General features: G+C 41.5%; 1 protein-coding gene across 2 annotated transcripts in view; it reads right to left on the reverse strand.

Moving 5' to 3' along the window:
* Nucleotides 1-10042: 10042 nt before the first annotated feature.
* The window catches only part of LOC122815922 (RNA helicase Mov10l1-like), a 673308-nt gene continuing 667980 nt past the window's right edge, over nt 10043-15370 (reverse strand). For both annotated transcript variants that reach the window (XM_044088785.1, XM_044088784.1), the window contains one exon: nt 10043-10978. In XM_044088785.1, the coding sequence (XP_043944720.1) occupies nt 10969-10978 (10 nt within the window). In that variant the 3' untranslated portion in view covers nt 10043-10968. The remainder of the gene's footprint in view (nt 10979-15370) is intronic.

The following is a 15370-nucleotide window of genomic DNA, read 5'->3' on the forward strand; positions in this document are numbered from 1 at the left end:
TTCAGCGAACGCATGGTAAATGTCGCTGACGAGAACATCCGCTTCCCATACCTATCCATGGACCTAGATTCCTTGTTAGGTGGATGGACAGGTACTGAAGGATCAGCTAGCTCCTTCTTAGTGGCAGCAGCTACCACCATAGCATCCACAGAAACTCCTTTTGTTAAAATTGTTTGTCTGCTGGAGCTGTTATGAACTTAGAGGGTCTCCTGGGAGTGGGGTCCACTGAATCAGGAGCCGTCCATGCCTTCTTAGCAACCACCTGCATGAGGGGGTCGAAGGGGGGGACACCCAGGAGGTGGAAGGACGAGAGCCAAACGCCTCAAGATACACAGATTCGTCCTCCGAAGGGTTGAGGGCTGGCCAATTTCCCCTCTGTTTCAGGATCTCCAGAATGTCTGCAAAAGAGACATCTTCAGAAGGGGAACGGGGGGAACCCTCAGAATCATCCAAATCTGTGTCTGACGTGATGGACTCAGGTGAGTCAATGTGTTTCCTCTTACACTTCCTCTTCCGAGGGGGCTCTTCTGCCAAATCAGGAGAGGCCTCGGAAGAGGATGAAATCCCCACAGGGGTTTCCTGAGGAGCTGGCTCTCTGCGGTCCGGGATGAGGGAGTGAGTCGACTTAGCCTGAGGCACCATAGAGGGAGGGCGGACGGAGCCGACTGTGGAGTAGAGCCAGGCTCTAACACACTCCGCATGACCTCGAACGCACCCCTGTCAGGCAGAGCCAGAGGTCCCCGCTCCGAGAAGCTAAGAACCCCCCTCGGCACCGACAGTGATGGCTCCGAGGCCGATGTCGGAGCCGAACTCACCAGCGCCAAGCACCGAGAGGGAGAGGGGTCGGACAAGGGTCCGATGCCACTCACCCCCTCGGAGCCAACGAGGGAAGTCCGGCGCCAAGATTCTTCCAAAGAAGAAAACGGAGCCGACGACGGAGCCGAAGACAATTGTATCGGCTCCGACGCAACCACAGTCTCGGTTCCGACACGACCCGGCTCCGAGCTCAAGAGAGTCGAAGGAGGAATATGTTGAAGGACCGGGGCAGGCATCGACTGATGAGTCGGGCTCTGAAGCATCTGGGCCAGTGCCTCGGACTTAAGTAGTCGACTCACTACCCTCTGAAGGTCATGATCCGATAGCCTCGATGACCTAGAGGAGTGAGATCTTTGGCTCCGTTCAGACAGCAGGGGAGATCCTGGAGCCAAATGAACGGAGCCAAGAGATGGTGACCTGGACCTCTTCCTAGTTGTCGGCTCCGAAGGTCTGGTCGGAGCCGACACGGGAACTTCTACTACCTCGGCTCCGGCCGGAGCCGAGGGGGCCACAGAAACTGTGAACTGAGACTTATCGGCTCCAGCCGGAGCCGATGAAGGCAAAGGTTGAGAAACCTTAGGTCTCAGCTCAGTAGCCGGAGCCGAAGACCTAGATGCCTTAGAGGGCTTCCCTGTTGAAACAGACAGGGAATCCTCTGGCTTGAGTAAGCCTCTAAGAATCAATTTATTCTTTCTTTCCTGCAGGACCCTGGGGCTGAAGCCATGGCACACAGCACAGGAGTCCTGCAGGTGCAAAGGCCCCAGACAATAGACACAAGAAGTGTGAGCGTCTGTCAGAGACATTTTCTGACAGCACGCATCACACTTCTTGAATCCGGAGACCTTTGCTTCTTTAGACATTTTGTTTGAACAGGTGTACACAAACAAGCACACAGACACACTAGTTACACCCTGTCAAAATTAACTTATAATAAAAAACAGTGCTAGAATTTTAATAAAATAATGCACACACACTCCACTAGGGAAGGAAAGGCCAATAGGCCCAAGGGAAGAACCTAAGGTTCTTGAGGGAAAAAAACGGAAAATTTTTTGGGAAGGTATAAAAAGTTTTCTAACTACACTAAACTAAGTAAATATATTAAATTAAAGGGGTTTTTAAAGACTGATTTCACCAAGAAATAGTACTTACCAGGAACCGGTAGAAAAACCAACCTCGAAGCTGTAGCGGCAAACGAGATCTGAGGTAACTCTCGCCTAGCATTGTGGGATATAAGGGGAGCCTCGAGCCGGTGGAACCAACTCTCGAGCTTTTAGAGTGGCCGAGTCGGAGCCGAGGTCGGCTCCGAACCCATCCAGCAAGAATGAAGGCGAGATAGACAACTTAACATCAGTTGATTCCTCCGGCACAAAGGTAGTGGGCTCCGAGCCAGAGGTAGGAGCCGAGATCACCTGCGCCGAGGCCCCAAGAGGTAGAGTCGGTCCTGAAAAATCAGTTCAACTCTCCTCCCTGGACCCAATTGGGGAGCATCGGCCCCTAGATGCCTTGGTTGGCACCAAAACAGTCTGAACTGCCAGAACCAAAGATCCTGGAATAGGTCTCAGTGCCGATGGCTCCACCACCATCAGCTCCAAGCATTCCGGCTCCGAAGCTTCGAGTCGGATCGGAGGAAGAATGGTTGTGGGTGAAGGGGGAATTGTCAGATCCGAGGTCCGAAGGGTTGGCTCTGACAAAAGTTTGGCCAACATTGGTGTCTTCAAAAGCCTCTGCACCACATGATCCACATCAAAATCTGTTAAAACTTCGAGGAACGAAAAGAGGGGGCTGGTAAGGCTGTGGACTGTAGAATTGGAGATTTTAAGGTAGGAGATACTGGCTCCAACTCAGAGGACCGGCTCCTAACTCGTAAGACCGTTGGTTCCGAAGCTAGTGGAGCAGAGGTTGAAGGTTTGTCTGATCTCATTAATTTAGAAGAGGATGGAGACTTCTCTATGAGCTCTGAACACTCAGATGCAGTAGAAGATGATTTTCTATTCTGTTTGTCAGGTTTTGGTGAGAGTGACTTGCTTTGGGAGCTTTGACCTTGTTCTAGATCCTGCTGAAAGGAAGACTTAAGCAAACCCCTCACTATGAGCTTGTTCTTCCTTTCCTGAAGGACCCTAGCACTAAAAGAATGGCATATAGCATGTTTCTTGTAGGTGACGAGCACCTAAACAATACACACAATCTGTGTGTCCATCTGTGATGGACATCATCTGTCCACATTTAGGGCATTTCTTAAATCCTGAAGGCTTTCTTACTTTCCCTTGTTTGGACATAATCCAGCATCAGTCAAGGTAATAAATCTTTGTAATATTTATTCTACTGTTTTAAACAAATTCACTGCACACTGTAATAAGTAAGGAACAAACTCATACGAACAAATAAGGCTTAACACCAGATAACGCTCTATGAAAAAAATGAGTTATTAAAGCCTATTAATATATTTAGTGGTACTAAAAGGCACACTAGAAAAAGAACAGAATTTTGACCAGAATCTCCGACTTTAAGCTATACTAATCAAAAACAGCAAACTACTAAATACATTGCAAACCTATTATGTTAGATTTTAAGGGGTACAGGAAGGTCAAAAAGGCCTATAAATATGGCCACGTAATTATTAAGAAAAAACACACCAAACTAACAGTAGAAAAATCACTGAAGTGCAATTAATGAAGCTAAAGCACTAGAATGTAATATATGTATGTAATTCCTAACAACAAAGCTATTTTTGACAGAAAAAAGAACACTTAGCCAGGGAAAGCACCAGTGCATCATGGGATAGGGAGTTAGCCACGAGCTGGTTGAAGACCTCGAGCTTTAGTATTCGGCCGAGTCGGAACAGAGGATCGGTTCCGAACCCTTCAGTAAAGAATGAAGGTGAGATAAGACAAGTTCACTTCATTATTTTCAATGCAACACTTAGCTTAACCAAAAGCTCTTCACCACAGCCCTTTTTTAGATCTTACCAAAGCTTTCAACACTGTTAATCCCACACTTCTACTTCAAGCTCTATTCCTATCCAACTTTGACTTCTTCACTATAAATGGTTACCCTTTCAAAAACATTCCTTGTTAAATACTAATTCTGTCACTCCAACACATTATTGCTCCAGTTCAACCAGGCTCTATCATCTTCAATAACTCACTTCTCAGTGACTTGAAAAAGTCTATTTTATATGCCAAAGACCATCTCTTACTACTCCAACAAAAATAGAATTCTTTTGTGCAAACTTCAAAATGTCATACACAACCTACAACCCTGACTACTGAACCTTTTAACATTGAATCTGAGATTAAAATAATTTGTTGGCTCTCCAGTAGTAGTAGCATTACTCGTCTCATTTTATACATCCAACTGAGTACTCTCAAGTAAACAGGGGTAACACTAGACTCAGGTTTAAGCATGTCCCTACATGCTGACTCCATAAAAAAATCAAACACTCTCCTTATAGCCGTCACCAAATACCACACAATTTGAAAAACATGTTAAAACAACTTGTTTATGTCCAAGCTTAATTTGCCTGCACCTCTAAGAAAAAAACAAAAATACAAAAAAAAACTCAGAGCCCTTCGACCCCTCAAAGAAAATGAGTTGATTAATGCTCCTCTCACCAAGAAATGACCACTGTGATGCACTCAAATGTGACAAATGGCTCCCGATAAGGAAATGGGCTGACTTACTACTCTGCCTGATTAACAAAATGCTACAGGCAAAATCGTTCACACTGCCCACCTTCACCTGGCCAAGGCATTTGACACAATACCCTAACTCAGGCACTGTTGACAAACACAAGAGGTTAGGTACAAACTTGTATGTTACCCGGTGGATAGCCAACTGGCTCCCAGACAGGACCCAGGAAGTTAGAATTAGGAAGTCCACCTCTACAAAGAGGCCAGTCACAAGTGGAGTCCCTCCTTTTTGGCATTACCTCTCTGAAGTCAAGGCCAGTGTCAGTGGTCTCTGGCTGACTAAATTTGCAGATGATTGCAAATTAGGAGCCGTCATTAAATCCCACACTGACACAAATGTTCTCCAGGAGGTTCTGACACAGACAAACAACTGGTGTCAGAGCCATGCACTAAAACACAATGCCAGGAAATGCATAAGTCATTGTTCAACTGTATTCAACATTCATCAGACCTATCATTGAGTGCAATGCCCCCTTTGGTATGTACCTAACCAGACATATCAAACAATTGGAATGTCCACAGCGGTTCCTCACTAAAAGAATACAGGGGTTGAGTAAAATGTCCTATGCAGATCGCCTCAAGGCTCTATCCCTATATTTTGTCTCTTACATGCTTTTGAGGGGAAATCCATGCCTGACATACAGGGCATTATCAGACCTCACTCTGATGGACCTCCTGCATATCCACAAAACAAACAGTACCAGAATTACCTGTTCCAAAGACTTGAACCTTGGCTGTGATATAAATAGGACCTGCTGGAGAGACAGGTATGTATCCCAGAGATTACCCCATCTCTGGAACAGGCTCCCCATCCATGTGAAGCAGAGTTCCTCCCTAACCCAATTCAAGTGCAACCTGGATGACTGGATGGGTAAAATTCATCCCTGGTTTAGCACCTATGTCTCTAATGGACATAGGCAACCTGTAAATGGTTCATCTCCCAGGCCCTAGCTTGTAAATGTTTCATGTCCCAAGCCCCTGCTTACACTTATCAGGAGTATCAGATCTTGTCAGAGATTTGGGATGCATGGCTAGGCTTAAGAGGGCCCTTGTGGTCGTTAGCCTAGGAAACACCTATGAACATGTTTAGTTAGTCCTCATGCCTTTGGTCATAGACCAACCATTTGAGAAATGTCCTACCAATTTTGGTTACAAACCAACAATGTCCAAGAACTATCCAAATTAAGAGCAACTGTTTTCAACAGCACACACTTTTGACTATACCCAGTTTATGGCCCAACTATTCACCTTCCTACTTTGTTTAGAAATGCTTGAGCCATCCTCATACATAAACCCACACATCTAATGATTCACCATCCTCCATCACTCTTACACTTCCTATATGCCAGACTCCCATAAAGGAGCCCTACACTAAGTGCCTTTATTTAGATATTCCTTCTGTAACCCCTTCCATTACCTCTCTGCCTGGCTCAGTTACTTCCAACCACCCTCTTCCTTTGCTTTCCTTGTAACTTGATCACTCTTCTGACCTGATCCTGTCTCATACGTATTACAAATGTAAGCATGGCCATTTCATCCAATGCAATTAGTATGTACATAACTAGTTATCACCACGTTTTGTTTAATGTTGGCCTTACTTAATGTAATCACCTTTATTGCACGCTTATGTACTGCCACTGTACTTTTATCTTGCACTGCTTTGTACCACTGTGCTGGTCTCTATTCTATGTTGCAACTTCCACAATGTGATTAAAATAGGTCCTCTGTGGTTCAATCCACTAAACCAGTCAAACATAAATAAAATTAATCATGTTCTACCAGTACTGGTCTACCTACTACTGAGTTTTCTACCTGGTTACCAAAGTATCTATAATATGTGCTCCTTCTCATTGCATATCAAGAATCCTATCAATACTGGTCTAGGATTTCTCCATATTTGAGATGCAAGTCTGGCAAAAGTTAATGCTTTATCAATTCTATCCCCAGAACACACTTTGCAAATCTACTCCACTCTGGCATCTTGTTTTTTACATATCCATCGGGTTTTCTCTTCCTCACATTTTATAACCCTACCGAATTTTACAGTTTGCTTTCTTGTCATTTCCTTCAATGGACTATAGCTCAGACTGTTAAGTCTGTGTTACTGTCAACTGCCTCATCCTGAAACTTGCACATTTGCAATGTAAGAGTCTCCACGACCGCCTGTTGATTATGCAGGAACTTCATTTCACGGAATACATCCACGGCCATCTTCCTGTAGCTTCCAAACTAATTGCAATCTGCATCCCATTCAGCAACACGTTATTCACTTCTGTTGTCATAGCTGATGAAACTTCACTGCCACTTGTCCAATGACTACTCCATAAAATAGAATTTTACCACAGAAGCCATTTCTTCCATGACTGGCCAACGGATACTCTCACACTACTACAGATGCCAAATGATGCTGAATGCATAACATGTTACACTATTTAGCAGTTCTAACTTTGACTAAAAGAAATGAAGGAAGGAGGAAACCAACTTCAAAAAGCACCATAGCTCTGTCACCTAGTTTCCTTTTTATTTTTTTGATGTGTAAGTGCTGCTTATCAAAACTGATCTGAAGACAGTCAAGTTAAAAATGATCTTGAAGAACTTTTGTGGTTCTACAAACTACGTTTGGGTTGATGTGCAAATACTTTTTTTTTTTTTTTTTTTTTAGATCAGTTGCTCTGGAAATTCAGATTGTTGAAATGATCTCCCCGTGCATGATCCTGATCAGAACAGTCTGTTAATGCAGTCTGGATTGCTCCTAGTTACCTGTGAAGGAAAACCTTCACCTGTACAGAAACTGACAGCTGCTAAGGACATTACTGATACTGAGGGATTCAAGAGAATTTCTCCCAGTCTGTCATCCCCAAAAATGCATCAATCAAAACTACCAGAATACTGTGCTGCAGGAAGAGTACCTGTGACTAAACAGATATTGTCAGCTAAGGGAAAGATTTCCAAGTTTGGTTTCCTGAAGTATGCAAACTGTGGAAATAAAAATCTGGTAGTAGAACTGAGGATATGAATACAGACAACAGCAGAGATAAAAACTGAAAATAATTTACCTGAAATCTGAAGTAATTTCTACAAGTTGTCTTTAACGGAATGCTAAAGTAGGTGCCGTGCTTATTTTGTGTTGTCACGTTGGGAGCTTTAGCTAGAAATGACATGCATGGTTTTAAATGCTATTCTGAATGAGTTAGTTGTTACAAATTTGTTCAGGTATGACAAGTCTTATTATTCTTTAGTTGTCCTTTTGGGACATAGGAATGATCCCTTAATATGAACGGACACATTAAGGGATGAGCTTGTTCTACACAGAGTGCTAATATTTGTGGAATGCAACATATTTTAGCATCTTCTGGAATTCTACAGTGCAACCATGACCTAGAATGTTCACTACTCATTTGAATGTGGTTTAGGAGAATACGTCTCCTTAAACAAGGACTGAGTTTTCATGTCAACAATTTTATGATCCAGTTGTGTAATAATAAAAATCTACAGCAGACATCTTCATCAATGTAAACACACTCACCTGCTGTAGCAATGAACTTTCCAACCGATATAGTGTCAGACGTTCAGCATTTTTTGTACTGTATCCTGAATCTGATCAAAAACAGAGCTCCAAATCCCACCTAGACAGTCACTGAGAGTCTGTCAGCCACATAGAGGAGTTAGGCGAGGATGGGCCAAGCATGCCCACAGAACAGATAAACTTGCCATCTCCCTAATGACAAAATCTTGACCCCGGGTAGAGTAAGGGGCCAATCAGGCCCTTGGACAGGAATAATTGGGCTTGACGGTTCTTGCCCAGTTTGTGGATGCTGCCCTTGGAGACGTAAATGAACTGTTGGTGCACAAGTAGGGGAACCATTGGGCAGGTCCCATGAAGTTCCCAAAATCACAGTGCTAAGAAATCAAGACACTTACAAGCTCTGAAAGCCAAACTGTTGTATGATGGCAGATTTTTTGACATATTTATCTACAAACTAAGATTCTACAAAAGAGTGGCATTGCTAAAGGAATGAACATTCTATTCTGGGTAGAACAGGAAGGGCAAATGTGGTACAGTCAGCTTTAAGAATGTAGTAAAGATACTACCTGTATTTGGCTGCAATATACATCCTATCATCTTCTTCAGCTACTCCTGGTTGCGAACCTGTATTCAGGCCGTTAGATTCCATAACATACTGGAAGGTAGAAACTGTCCATTGAGACTTTGGTAGAGTCATTAGCCTGCATTCTTTATCCACTACAGGATGACTGATGGACTCTCTCATCAATTAAGTCTGCACACTGTGAGGATGTGTCATCACATTGTGGTTAATGATTCTAGCCTATATGACTTAAAAAACATGCTTTTATCTGAAGACAAAGGTAGATTCGTCCTTAAGTGTCAGAGACCTATGACACTACCAGTACAGGTTCACATCTTGACACAGATGTAAACTAGCATTTAAGGGCGCACAAAAGCCAGTTCTTCCTGCTTTGTGGTTTCCTGAACTAAATTAAAATTCCTTGGCAAATGTTTTTTAATCTATCCATCCACCCACAATCCCTTTATTCCCATTTATATACACACAGACTGTAAAAAAAGTAGACATTGACTAAAGCAGTAGGCAAAGCCTATTTAAGTGTGGAAGTTGCAGAATTTTCCATTAAATAAATTGTGGGTCAGATGTGTATCTGTAGCATGATTCTTGGGGACTCCGACAAAGGTACTAATTAAAATATCAATGAAGGTGCTGCAACTACTAGTGAATGACTTTAAATTTCTGGTTTTGGGGGCTATTAAAGTAGGATTACCATCCTTAAAAGTTGTTTTGAAGGGCTGAAACTTGTTTGCCTTCTTAAGGAGTTGCCTCCTTATATTCCCTTTCTGTGATTGGTCATGCTTCTCATTTGTTCTCTCAGCCCATTTCTTTAAGCTGGAGTGATTTCAGGAATTTGAGTTAAATAAGGCAAATGTGTCAGATGTATTTAATTTCTAATTTTAAGTAACATTTCTGAAAACTTTCACAAAATTCAGGAATATTTATGCTCAGTGTACAAAAACTCTGATATTGTTTTGGGAAATTTTTCTACCATAGGCACGTCTTAACAAATGTGGAAGCTTTTTCCTACTGTTCAGAAAAACAAATTCTTCCTTTTTTGTAAAATAAAATGATTTAACAAAATGACTAGTAAAAGACTAGCACTGGCCGCTCATTAATGGGAAAAAGGGACCTGCAACTCTAGCAGGAGGATGTGCATCAATAGCTTCACACACTAGTGAAGGGTAACAGAAGGTAGCTAAACCCCAAAATGTCATAATATATTTCTACTCTCCCACAAGACCCCAAAGCTCAATACATAATCAATATATATTTTCAAAACCAAACTGCCACAAAGGATGAGATAATTCTGCTCTTCATCAATTTGCAGAAAACATAACTGGCACAAGAAAGCTTTATTTTTTATCACAAAATGCTTAACTACAGAAAGATACTGAGTAAGTAAGAGCATAAACACAAAATGATTCATCTGACAAAATAAAACTGAGCCAGTTTCATTTTCAGCACTCTTTATTATAAACACAGTGCAAGCAGTCCAACTTGTACAACGCTTACCCCATTACATCTTAAAAGTGGGATACTGACAGCTACCAGCGTTTAACTTTTGCCAAGTCTCAAATAATAATTTCTTGTCAGAAAAGTGCTTTTGTTTTTAACTCAGCGGTATGAAGACAGTCTACTTCTGCAAATTTAAGTCATTATTGTTTATGCTTGCTTAAAAAACATTTATTCATACACTTTAATGGAGATACCTTATAACAGTCTGAGGTAAAAAAAACAAAAACATTACAGTAACTAAAATAAAACCAAAATAAACAGACATAAGCAAGATTTATCACCCAACTCCACATCATCAAAGGCAGACTTTTTAACCCCACAGGCGCTTTGTACACCACACAGATGCTTCAGAAAGGCAACCCCAGACTGATTAATGTATACCCCCCCAACTCTACTGCCACATTAAGCATTTTACCCCACATCTGCAGCCATTAAATGATGTGCTAATTTTAAACTCACTAATGTGTACCAGTTTTTTTATAACGTGGATGAGCTTCTGCTGACAATTAGGTTTCTCCGTGTAGTCTCTGAAACGGCTACTAAAATGTGAATCAGCAAGACTTTGAATGTTATGTTCATTTTACACCACAACAGGCACATTCAATGGCCAGCAGTTCCTTCTTTTTTCCTGAATTCCAAGCATTATGCTTCACATACAGTGAAGAGTACAATGAGAAAGTTCCCATTACTGAAATGTTCTGATCGCAGTAACCGTTACTGCATATTCAAAACTGAGAAACATTAAACTCTCTGCGCAACAGTCCTTTCAATGCTAAATGGAGTGCAAATGACAATTCTGCAGATTTGTTTTATGAACTGCTCTCTAATGCTGTGCAATCACAATCTGTCCAAATGAATGGTCAGTCACACCTGTAGATACACAAAAAGAAAGTATGTTACAAAATGGGGAAGAGATGAGGGGAAAAAATACAAATCCTGTCAGATAAAAGTCACTATGCACTAAATGCAGTTATTAATGATTTGTACGTCCCAACTGCACATATCTAACACTATCTGCAAAAGGAGTACCTTTTGTTAATGCTTTTTACATCTCACTGTTCCTTGCACTTCTGAATTCCAGCTATTCAGCAATGAATACAAAAAGTGCAGTACATGTTTTGATGATCCTTGTTATCCCTGCCTGGTCTCTGTGGACATAGTGTTGGGTCTGACTACTAGCCTCTGCATCCACAAGTAAATATTGACTGCATCATCGAATGAGAGTGATCCTTTCTTGGTACTGCCTTGGAATTTGTCCCTCTACCAGCTTTAGTTTGTGTACTCCCATTCTCAGTACTATTCCTTTGGGGGTGGGGGTAGCATGATATGACACTCTGGACTAGGAGTGCATGTTGTTGTGTCTTTCGGCTTTTCCCGGTTAGGGGTCACCACAGAGGAACTCTGGTCCGCTAATGATTGGCAGTTTGATTTTTACGTGCCGAGTTGCCAGCCCTGACGCGCAACCTTCAACGAAGGTACGCCCATTCACACATGTCTCCACACAGAAGACGCTCTAGCTGAGTGTCAAACCGGACAGCATCTTACTGTGAGGCGACAATGCTACTGCAGCACCACCACTGCGGATTACTAGGAGTGCATGTCCAGCCCTAAAAAAAAGTCTGGAACAACAAAGTATGAGGACATGTAAACATACGTGCTGACTTGTACTGAAGTCCAGGAGTAGCTGCTGCATGGAAGATCCATTCCCATCTGGATGCAGGACTGATGGGAACAGGGTAATCTGCATCCATGGACAAGTATTCTCTTCCAAATGCGATAATGAGGAGTACAAACTGGCTGCATCTGTTTTCATAAATCTTCCAATTTCTGTCAGTGAGTATACGAAGAACTTCCTAGTAGGAAAAACTGGAAGAATAAAGCCTGAAAAGGGCCAGAAAACAAAAACTCAGATGGTTTGTAATACCCAAGTGCCAATGGATACTGGCAGCTAGGATTACAGTCAAATGAATAATGGTTGGTAAAAATGTAAACCATCATCGATGACAAACCCCTGCTGATAGCTACTGATCACAGCATTTTCTGCTTTGGGTGCCTTAACATACCAATTGGTGATAACCACAGTGCTGCTGGTTAACCTTTACAATATAATGAAGTCTGTAACTATTTCAGAGCTTAAAGTACAGGCAGTCCCCGGGTTACAGACATCTGACATAAGGATAACCCATAGATAAAAACGGGCTACCGCAATGTCAGAAATAATGTGAAAATAAATAAAAATCCTTAAAGTTGCCCAAGTCTTACCTTGAAAATGAATTGTGTTGCACATTCCTTTTCCCAGTTTGTGAATTTGCTCGCCTGTCTTGTTAGAGTTACTTCCTCTTTCATGGAGAACAAGAGATCCGATTGGTTAAGAGATTGCTGTGTTGGTGATGTGATTGGTCAAGACCTCTGTCTTGTACAGTAAAGTATTGAAGCAGTTACTGTACTGTACGGCAGAAAGGGCAAATTACATTGTGGCTGACTAGGGTCTAAGGTGACAGTAAGAGGTATGAAAGCTCAGGAAAGAGTGGAAAACATTCATGGGTGATGCCTGTAGTACAAATGTGAAGTGAAGCTTAAAAAGAGGTAAGTAACTTTTTTTTTGTATGGAACGATCTGCTGTACTGTAGTGTATGAACATAGTTACTGTACTATTACACTGTACATACAGTATTATTACTACGCTATACAGTATTATGTTAAGACTGTTTTTATTTGGAAGTGTTTCTAAAGTACTTTATGTGCAAAAAAGTAAAATAAATAGACTGAGGCAAACATCTGACTAAGTGACATTTAGTAAGAACCATATGTACTTGCTTCAACTTGCATACAAATGTGGCTTAAGGACAGGCTAAAAACAGATCTCGTCCTTAACCCAGGGACTGCCTGTACCAAAGGAGTGGCTAACCCTCTAAGAATTGCAGGATCACAGGGATGGGGAGAGAGTCTAATCTGCAACAACGATCCTGCTATTAAAATATAGATTGTTACGGTGAGTATAACAACAAAATATTTTATGATCACAGGATCATAGCTTTAGAAACAGATATGACTGACAATACAGAGCATTTTCCCTCAACCTCTAGAAATGGGAGAATGCTATACTGCATGACCCGCAGGTCAGCTGATGCAAATGCATGACCCACAGGTCAGATGATGCAAATGCATGACCCGCAGGTCAGCTGATGCAAATGCATGACCCGCAGGTCAGCTGATGCAAATACTACTCTGTCTTCAAGCTAGGCATCCAGAATGTAGGAGCATCACAAATATTTCTAATGACTGTAAATGGAAACTGCTGACACTGTGGAGTGAGCCCTAATCCTATATATGAAAACACAATTAGCCATTTACTTGGAAAAGGCTTAGTTAAGTGAGATGAGCCTGAATTACCTCTCATAAAAGAGAGAAACAGCTGACAAGACAGACTTAGTAGCTTAACATGTTACTGACCTGTGGACATCCAAAGTAGGCATGATAATTTGCCTAAGGCTGGACTGATGCACTTTTTCATGGTCACAACCTGTACTTGTGGAAAGTCAAGGCATGCAGTTCAAGAATCCTACTGCCCAAAGACAGATGCAATAAAAGGGCTAAACAAAAATCAAGTGGATTCGCTTTCTTTTAATGTAAGTGGATATGAAAGGTGCAATTAGAAAATGGAAATATAAAATACTGGACAGACTTGCAAGAAGGAAAGAGGTATCTTATTGACAGAAGCATTCATAAATATTTAGGCAAGTGACCTTCTTGGCCTAACTACAGGAATCCAATCTGGGCCTACAGCCAAGTAGGACAGTTAATGGAGTGTCACTCCCTTGAACAAGGATTGCTGCATGACCTCACTGCTCCTCCTTGGGTGGCTACAGTTGATATGCAACCTGAAATGCAGAGCACCATATACGATGAGGAACAGCCTGAGTAAATAATTACATGATGTGACAAAACAAAATGCTGCCAGCCCAGCTAGCTGGAATTTTGTAAATAATTATATGTCACTTGAAAATATTAATATGATTTATACAGAAATGTGACACTGCCAGACCAGCTATCTGGAATTTTGTAAATAATCATATGTCATTTGTGAATATTAATATGATCCATAGGCTTGTCTTACAAATGTAAGAGAACTATATGTTATGTGGATGTTAAACTGCTGGCGTAGAAGTGTGTGTTGAACTGTATGTTATGTACTGAGCTTCAAGAATGTAATCACAGTGTACCCTGCTGGAAAATGGCAAAAATGTGTATAAACTATATGCCTATGCAAATGTATGTTTTGATGGTAAAGGCTGGAACATACAGAGTTAACTTGCAACTCTAAGAAAATAAGTGAATAGTTTTACAATGGTGTTTATCTCAGCTAAGAGACACAATGTCTACAGCTAGCAGTTCTTTCTATTGTCTGAAACAGAAATAATTACAGGTTTCAAATGTAAAAGTGTTCAACTGTTTTACGACTTCCAGTTCCACGCAAACTTGTGAGAGATATGTATTTCTGACACACAGGTGCTAAATTTTAAGTTTCTGTTAGCCTGGGAACTGAAGGCATAGGTGACAAAGAATAATGTAATCTGAGCTAACCCAGTAGTAATGTTTGATAGTAATTTAAGAACCATCTCAGAGAGCGAGTCTGTGCATTTTGTATTCGTCTTTGGACCTAGAAACATCCTCACATCAGCACTTCTAATCTGTATTTGCCTTGCTCTGCAAGTCATTTAAGGCATAATATCCCTTAGATATAGATAGGAATACAGTAAATATTAGTTTAGATGTATTGTCTTGTGTTTTATTATTTATTATCAAATATATTTAAACCTTTTAATTGTGGATGGTTGTTTAGAGATATTTAAGCTCTTAAAGTACTTGCGTATGTATTTGGTGACACTGTACAGTCCACTCAAATAGCCTTAGTCTTGGTCACACTTACCATTTGGATAACAGTAACATTACACAGTAGAATTGGTAACCCTTTGGGAAAGGCCTTATAGTAGCTGATAAGAGTGGTTGGTGACAGCTGGTACTACCTTGTAGTCTGGACAGAAGGGGGCATAGCTAGTAAACCTATGCCAGCCTTCCCTATGAGTGTCTGTGTGGTTGTATGTAAATCAAATCTGAAGGTGTGTGTGTGTGAGCTACTTGGGTAAGGACACGAAGCACTGGTTGGACAGAGAGTGCTGGAGGTTTTGGCTTGACCACTCGGCTGAGACATTAACACTATAGCTAAGCCAGTGGGGAGTCTTACTGGGGATCTGGAGAAAG

This window comes from Protopterus annectens, chromosome 11.part0 (genome assembly GCF_019279795.1).
Source record: "Protopterus annectens isolate FY-2018-M chromosome 11.part0, PAN1.0, whole genome shotgun sequence".
In the NCBI taxonomy this organism is placed as follows: domain Eukaryota; kingdom Metazoa; phylum Chordata; order Ceratodontiformes; family Protopteridae; genus Protopterus; species Protopterus annectens.